The sequence below is a fragment of the Alligator sinensis genome, unplaced genomic scaffold (genome assembly GCF_000455745.1).
Source record: "Alligator sinensis unplaced genomic scaffold, ASM45574v1 scaffold28_1, whole genome shotgun sequence".
In the NCBI taxonomy this organism is placed as follows: Eukaryota; Metazoa; Chordata; order Crocodylia; family Alligatoridae; genus Alligator; species Alligator sinensis.
In genome coordinates, this window is record NW_005842133.1 from 748,306 (window position 1) to 756,930 (window position 8,625).

Here is an 8,625-nt window from a genome sequence, read left to right on the forward strand (position 1 = left end):
CTCAGCGACTGAATTCTAATAGGTCTTGATAGTCCATACTGTCAGCAGGCTAGAGGATTCTATTGTTGAACTTGCAAAATGTGTGTTAACTGATTTCTTACTTTTTGCAGTCAGCACACTGGGTACTGGACACAGGAGGCTGGAGAGATCTTGAGCACCTGGAGCTTTTCATGGCCTATCTCCAGAGGTTGATGCATACTACACTTAGTTACCAGACTGTGATGTCACAGAAAACAGAAGAACTTCTGGATTTAAACAGTTTGTTTCAAGTGTAACCACTGCCAATATCATCTACTTCATGTTCTTCTTGACTCCTGTCTGCAGGACATCTCACATATGCACATAACCATCTGTAAGTATTTGCAAAATGCAGGTCTTTATTTGTTCAAATGATTTTCAATGAGTGTCTGGTCTAAGAGCTACAGCATTGATAAAGAGGTAAAGTTTTACATTTCAGAATTTTCAAACGTTTGGTATGTGACAGGGATTTCAAAAGCAGATGGCTCCTTTTCCCCGACAGAGTTATCTTCTAAGATTCTAGTTTTGTCACTGCCCCACAGATGCTTTTTTGGTTAGCTACTTAATAAGCATAATGTTTTCTTTTACTGGGGTACAAACAGTGTCTCCTCAAAACCTATTTATTTCCTCCTTCCACCTTTGTACATTTTACCATGCTTCCTCTTACAAATTCAATGACCTCTCAATCTGATTTGTCAAGGCACTGCTTTTTCCTTCAGTCCCTTCCAAATCTATTTTTCTCCAGGTGCTCACAAGCTCAGAACAAAAACATTTGAGGGCAAATTCCTTCTTCTATATCTCACCTTATTTTGTCACCCCTGTGACTGATAACAATTGGCTGATTAGAAGACCATAGACATATCATACTGCCATCCTGAAACTGTGATTTCAGTTTTTAAGTGGGTCAACATGTCTATTATAAAACACATTTATAGTAATCTGGGCATAAAGTGACAAAGACATGGGGATATTACTGAGATATCTCACTAGAATGATGCAAAACTTACCAGCCCCCTTGGGTCTCCAGGGAACTGGCGTACTTCCTGCATTGTAAAAGGAAGACCTACAAAGGATGGAGGACTGGAACCACCAACAAGGAGGAATACTCTGCTCTGGTCTGGACCTGCAGAGAGCAAACCAGGAAAGCCAAGGCTGCAATGGAACTCCAGCTAGCTACAAATATCAAGGACAATAAAAAGTCCTTTTTTAGATATGCGAGGAGCTGGAGGAAAAGCAAGGGCAACACTGGACCCCTGCTAAACCAGATGGGGCAACTGACAACTGATGCCCAGGAAAAAGCGAACTTGCTAAATGGGTACTTTGTGTCAGGTTTTCACCAGTCCCATGGGACGGCCCTGCCCACTACGGGCCAGGGAGGCCCAGGTGAGGGAGAGTCCTTGCCCACCATCGAAGCTGACCTTGTGAAGGAACACCTTGACAGGCTGGGTACCTTCAAGTCAACCGGCCCTGATGGGTTACACCCAAGGGTACTCAGGGAGCTGGCAAGCATCATAGCTCAGCCCCGGTACAGATCTTTGAGAGCTCTTGGCACTCTGGTGAAGTGCCAAATGACTGGAAGAGGGCCAATGTCGTGCCTATCTTCAAGAAAGGAAGGAAAGTAGATCCGGCAAACTATAGGCCCATCAGCCTGACCTCTATCCTAGGGAAGGTCTTGGAAAAGATTATCAAAGAGGTCATCCGTAACAGATTAGCTGATGGCAATATTCTGAGGGATACCCAGCATGGGTTTGTTGTGGGTAGGTCTTGCTTGACCAATCTGATTTCCTTTTATAACCAGGTGATTTATCACTTGGACAAGAGGGAAGAGATCGATGTTGTATATCTTGACTATAAAAAAGCCTTCGATCTGGTATCTCACAATCACCTCTTGGCTAAACTGGCTAACTGTAGCCTCAACCTCACCACGATCTGCTGACTGGGGAATTGGCTCCACAGTAGGACCCAGAGGGTGGTGGTCAACGGGAGCCAATCATCTTGGTGTGCTGTGACCAGTGGGGTCCCTCAAGGCTCTGTCCTAGGGCCGATACTATTTAACATCTTCATCAATGATGTGGACATTGGTGTCAGAAACAGACTGGCCAAGTTTGCCGATGACACCAAACTCTGGGGTAAAGCATCCACACCTGAGGACAGGAGGGTGATCCAGGCAGATCTTGACAGGCTCATGAAATGGGCAGATGAGAAGCTGATAGTGTTCAACACTGAAAAATGCAAGGTTCTCCACCTTGGGAGGAAAAACTTGCAGAATCCTTATAGGCTTGGTAGAGCTACGCTGGTTAGCACTACAGATGAAAGGGACTTGGGGGTCATGATTGACCACAAGATGAACATGAGCCTTCAGTGTGATGCTGCGGCTAGTAAAGCGAGCAAAACACTGGCTTGCATCCATAGATGCTTCTCAAGCAAATCCCGAGACATCATTCTCCCCTTGTACTCAGCCTTGGTGAGGCCACAGCTAGAGTGCTACGTCCAGTTTTGGGCTCCACAATTCAAAAAGGATGTGGAGAAGCTTGAGAGAGTGCAGAGGAGAGCCACATGCGTGATCAGAAGTCAGGAAAACAGGCCTTATGACGAGAGGCTGAGAGCCATGGGACTCTTCAGCCTGGAAAAGCACAGGCTCAGGAGTGATCTGGTGGCCACCTATAAGTTTATCAGGGGTGTTCACCAGGATCTGGGGGAACGTCTGTTCACCAGAATGCCCCAAGGGACAACAAGATCGAACGGTCGCAAACTCTGCCACGACTGATTCAGGCTGGACATAAGAAAGAACTTCTTCACTGTCCAAGCCCCCAAGGTTTGGAATAGACTGCCGCCAGAGGTGGTTCAAGCACCCACTTCAAACGCCTTCAAGACACATTTGGATGCTTATCTTGCTGGGATCCTCTGATCCCTGCTGACTTCCTGCCCCTGGGGCAGGGAGCTGAATTTGATGATCTTCCGGGGTCCCTTCCAGCCCAAATGTCTATGAAATCTGAAATCTAGTCTATGAAAATATTTATCTGAATCCAAGACAAGGTAATGTTCCCTGTTTGACATGGGGGGAAAAAGCCCCTCATTTTGGATTCAAGTAGAAGGTGACAGTGGGGCAGGCAGTGCTGCAGCTCTGGCTCCAACTTCAAATAGGTAGAGGCCTGCAGCCTCAGCCCCCCCCCAGCCTTTTTCCCCCACCTTCTCCACTACAACCTTGGGCCTCTCTGCCCCCCACTACCTACCCTCGCTCCAGCAAGCTCTGTCCCCCCTACAGCCTGGGGGCATATATTTGCTCCAGCCTCAGCCCAGCCTGGTAAATGAGACAGTAGCAGATTGGGCCAGGGCTTGGAGCTGCCATGCTACTGCTGTTGCTACCAGGCCATGCTGGAGGTGGAGCAAACATGCTCTGTGCTCTAGGCTGTAGTACAGATGGAGTATGCCAGAGCCAGAATGAAAGCCAGAGCAATGGGAAGCAGCTGGGTTGGGGAAGGGAAAGGGGACCCACTGCTGGGGAGGGTGGTGGGAGGCAAGAAACAGAGGGGAAGGGGACAGACAGGTGCCAGGGGCCAAGCCTTACCATCTGCCTCCTCCTGAACTGCTTCCCCCACCAACTGCTCCCCCATGCTGACTACCCTATTGCCTGCTGCCCACTACCTCCCCATTGGCCAGCTCCATAGTGCTTGCTTTCTGCCACTGCTTTCTCAGCTGCGGTGGAGGGTGGGGTGCAATTTTAAGACAATCCTTTAACAATTAGCTTCTATACATGGAAAATTATAACACATTTATAGATTTTCCATATTAGAAACTGAATTATTTGGGGGTCATCATAATTCAGGGTCCTCTAAATGTTTGAAACTCAATGATATCCTCATTTAAAACCTCTTGTATCCAACTCATTATTTCACTAATACAACACCTTTCAAAAAGGACTTTGTATCACCCTTTTCCTGCAATTGTTTGTGTTATAGAGAATGAAAGTAACCTGAACATTAAATCCATTTAATACCACTACTGCTGTAGATAGGGGCTAATGGCATAATGAGATATAGAACCACTGGTGATGTGAAAGAAATAGTTGAGCATGTACGCTATATATACACACAATGCTCTTGATTTGATTGGATTTCCATTATGAGATTCACTTTTGTGGTGTTTCTCAAATTAATATTTAAAATATCAAAATGAAACTCGGTCCAGAATTTGTTAAGATACTTTTTTCCATTAAATTAGATTTAGAGATAAGATAGCCATTCATATTTCCCTTTCAAATACTTTATTCCACATCAGAATAGTGTAGATTTATCAAGCACTGGAGAAAGGAAGAAAATTCCTCTGGGACTTGCTAAACTTGAAATTCTATGGGTTGCCAAACCTTCTTCACCAATAAGTAGGGTTCAATGTTGCGCCACCATTAGTGCAATACATCTAGTCAGCCAGAGAGCTCAAGAGAAGGATGCAATGTTTTTTTCATCTTGCATTAACCCTTCTCAGAGCACTGAAAACAAACTGTCATTTCAACACTAATCCTATACATGAGATCTACAATGCAGCTAGGTAATCTAATAATTTTACTTTTCTGAAGGTGTGTGACCACATACAGTGGGGATATGAGAGATGGGAAAGAAAGATACCCAACAACCCTTTTTAATTTCTCTAATAAATAGCATCTCCCCTAAACAGGAATTTCTGACTGCCCAATAACAACCGGAAGCAGTACATCAGAACTTTGTGGACCATGGATCTGGTCTATAAGAGCCGTAGTAATACATTTTATAGTCTAATACACTGATATTTAACTTCATTATTGTTATTTTACATTTTAAACTGACAGTTTTGACTGGCACGTGCTGGTGAATGAAAGGGAAGAAATAGCAGGAAAATTCAAGATTTGGTTATGTGCACAATGGTCTGTTTAATTTGAGGGGGTTTTTTTGACATATTGAACACAATCCTACAGGTACTGAATATCTCTCCTCTCTTTCTCTGCCTCTGGATGTCCCCTTTAACTTTTAATTTTGTGCCCTTTTTAGTTTTAGGTATTTATTCTAAATTACTTTCTTTTTACTTTTTAAAGGTAAATGTACATCATTTAAGTCATCTAAATGGGCTGAGCAACTCACACGTTTACAAAATGCTATCATCTGAAAATACATGCTTTGAACTACACATACTTGTCGAACTTACTATTAGGAGACAGAAATCCTTTAGCCGCAGGACACGCAATCTATTTCCTATGCTTTCTGGAAATGTTTTGTTTTTTCAACATTGCTTAAACGGATGAGATTTCCAGGAAGCCTTAACAGCAGATGACACCAATAGGCTGTAAAAATAAGACAGACAATTTCTAGATCTAACTTAAGTTTTAAACCTACCTGCATTTGAGTCCTGGTTGAAGCGGCAATATTTCGAGTGCTCCAATGAGGGTAGACACTGCTCAATGGGAACCCAGACATAAGTCTCTGGACACAACAAATCAGCAGGCCTGTACTGACCCTAGAAAAAAGAAGAAAAAAAAAAGACATATCACTTACACAATAACATCCCAACTACATGACTCCCAATTTCACTATGAATAAGGAACGGTTTTAATCAATTCTAAGTGGATTTAGCCACAGATACTTCACGGTAAACACTATGTCACCCTTTTGGTGGTTCGGTTTACTATTCCAAAAGAATAAGCCCTCTGGCTGCCACCTAAATTCTGCACTGGGTCCGAACATCAAACACAAACTGAAACCAGCATCTTGGTCATACCTGGGCAGATTTCCTCTCTGCCCTGGTCCATATTCCCTAAAAATGCTTCAGCGCCTTGCTCCAATTGCCCGGACAGCTCCAGAGTCTGTCAGCACACCTCCCTATTGTCTTCCAAGCCTGGAGCTCCTTCTCCTGCCCCTTATAAGGCCAAGCTGCCTGATCTGGCTCAGACCCCAGGCTTAAATGCCTCCCAGGCCCTGCCATCATGCGTCTTCCCCACCTTCCCACAGGCACTTCTGAACTGAACTTGTTAGACTGGCCCGGAGGGGGACAGGGTAGGAGGTGGGAGGAGAACTCTGTTGTTAGCCTAGTTGCAGTCGCTGTGCATTTTCTGCCTTGCAGGGTCCTCCCTGTTGTACTACGGCCGAGCCTCTGGCCCTGCAATAGTCATGTGCTGTCCATAAGCCCCTGGGAGCCTGCTCTGGCTCCTACCTGCCAGTTCTCCTACAGCCAGCTTATGCTATGTGACAGTCTTCTGACTGGCGGTGGGTGTTTCCTTTTTTTTCTTAATGTGCAACTCCCTGCCTGGTCAGCAGTGATCTCTGGCTGCCTACCCTCTCCCAGCTAGCATCTGTCCAGCTCCCCTCAGTCCTAACTGCAGCATTTTCTCCCCTTAAAGTGACAGAAAGCCTAGGCCTCCTGTCACAGGATTTATTACAGGTTTGGAAACCTACAAGTAAAGATGAATTATGACAAATCCTTCTGACAGTCAAAAGGTCTTGTCTCAACTATTCTGACAATTTCATGATTTAATGAAGGCAACAGTGTTAGCAGAAAACAAACTCCACTTTTTTTGTCTTTTAAATTCAGCTGATTTTTTCATTTTCTAGCCCCCCAAAATGATAGAAGCTTCTTTTATAGAAATAATTTAAGTTATTCAATGGTATACACAGCCACAGTTCAATGATATACATCTCCTTGAAAACATCTTTCACAAGATCCAGCTCATCAATGTTCTGCTCTTCTACTTCCAACAAAGTTTTATCCTGTGACACATTTGATCCTGAATAATCAGAAGACTTGATTTCATGATTTAAAAAATAAATAAATCACAAATCCTTTCTACTCCGGTACAACTTAACTCTATACATGGTTTAAAATCTCCTATTTTTCTTACCGTCAATAAATTGCTTCCTATCAATTACTTCAAAACCATAAGAGTACCACATCTGATGATAGCTAAACTGTAATCATCAACTGAAATACTGATTTGCAACTTTCATATGCATATGTCCACACAGAGACAACGGTTAGAATGAGGAAGGATGCTAAAGAATCCATTAGGTCATTTCAAAGACTAAACTTTGAAAAAAAAATAGGATGAGCTAGCCAGCTTTCAGAGAACCAGATCAGTTGCCCACTTCACCATCCTAAAGTTTCTAGAAATGTAAGTCCCTCTAACACTTTGCAACTCCATCCACTTCTTTTTCTTAAAGATCAGAGAGTCAATCCATGCACTAGCAACACTTGTCACTCCAATCACCAATTCAGCTTATATTTAGGGGGTTTTTTTTAGTGGATGAATGCTTTTTGCTAACTTATAGTAATAATTTTGTATTTACAAACAAGCCTGAAAATTTTTATATAGGGTGGCCTACTGCAGAGGAAGGCTGGGCATCTCAAACTCTGCTACAAAGACTACATTAAGTGGCACATATAGTCTGCCAGGCTGGACTTAATGTCCTGGGAAAATACAGCCCATGATAAGACAGCTTGGCACTCAGCTATGAAGGACGCAGAACAAGCAACAGAACATCATCACATCACCTTGGCTGACAGTAAGAGGGAATGTAGACGCCAGTTTGCCCTGGCACATTTCTTGAAACCTACATGTGGAAACTGATTTTCAGTATCAGTAGTAGTCATATTTGAAGATGAGTGCCAGTCATTACTATTACTGCAGACAGCAGCTGCCTAAAAGAAATGATGGAATACGTATTTTAAAAACTCCCTACATGACCCTGACTGACTTTTTAATTTGAAAAAAAATAGGATTAACTTGTAACTACTTCTGCTTTATTAAAAACAAATTTCTATAGTAAATTAAAAAAAAATATATTCTTGCAACTTCAAGCATAAGCTTAAGCCTCATGGCTTTAGAGCATTCTCTCAAGCCAAAGAATAAAAAGTTTTATTATATAAATAAAGACATCTATTTGCCACACTTTGAAATGTTATACTTTGAAAGAGAAATGCTTGAAAGATATGTGAGTGCAATGGTTAAAAGCAGACAAGGTTCCTTGGGTGAATTTGATATCTTTTATTAGACCAACCCAAATGGTTGGAGAATAGTTATTAAGCAAGCTTTCGGGTTCAAAAACCCTTCGTCAGGCTCAGGAAGCTGCAGCAGTCGGTGTGTGCTCTTCCTGGATGGGATGAACAGTAAACAAGCCAGGGGCTGGGCTGGGCGGGAGAGTCAGTTGCCAGGCAGATTATAATGCATCAAAAATCCAATATCTATGTTTAGTCCCTGATCTCTAGCATCCAGCAGGTTGATGAAATGGAGCTCATAGGCTTGTCTCTGGGATGTGTTGTGTAAATTTCCCTTGAGGATCAGGACTGAGAGATTGGAGAGAGAGTGGCCCTCCTGTGAGAAATGTGCCCCCACCAGTAATTGGGTGTTTCTGTCTTTGATGGATTTCCGGTGTGCATTCATTCTGGTGCGCAGTTGTTGTCTGGTCTCTCCTACACATCTTCCATCAGGGCATTTGGTGCATTGGATGAGGTATACTACATTCCTGGAGGTGCAGCTGTAAGATCCTGGGATGCTGATGGCTCTGTTGTGGGGTGTAGTAATAGTGGGGGTGGTGGAGATGTGGGGGCAGGTTTTGCATTTCTTGTCATGGCACAGTCTGGATCCTT

The 8,625-nt window shown here is 43.4% G+C and overlaps 1 protein-coding gene across 1 annotated transcript in view; it reads right to left on the reverse strand.

The window, feature by feature from the left end:
• Window positions 1–8,625, reverse strand: part of ATE1 (arginyltransferase 1) — a 180,198-nt gene that overhangs the window by 36,673 nt on the left and 134,900 nt on the right. The window contains exon 13 of the mRNA XM_014520607.2: window positions 5,382–5,502. Within this exon, the coding sequence (XP_014376093.1) occupies window positions 5,382–5,502 (121 nt within the window). The remainder of the gene's footprint in view (window positions 1–5,381; window positions 5,503–8,625) is intronic.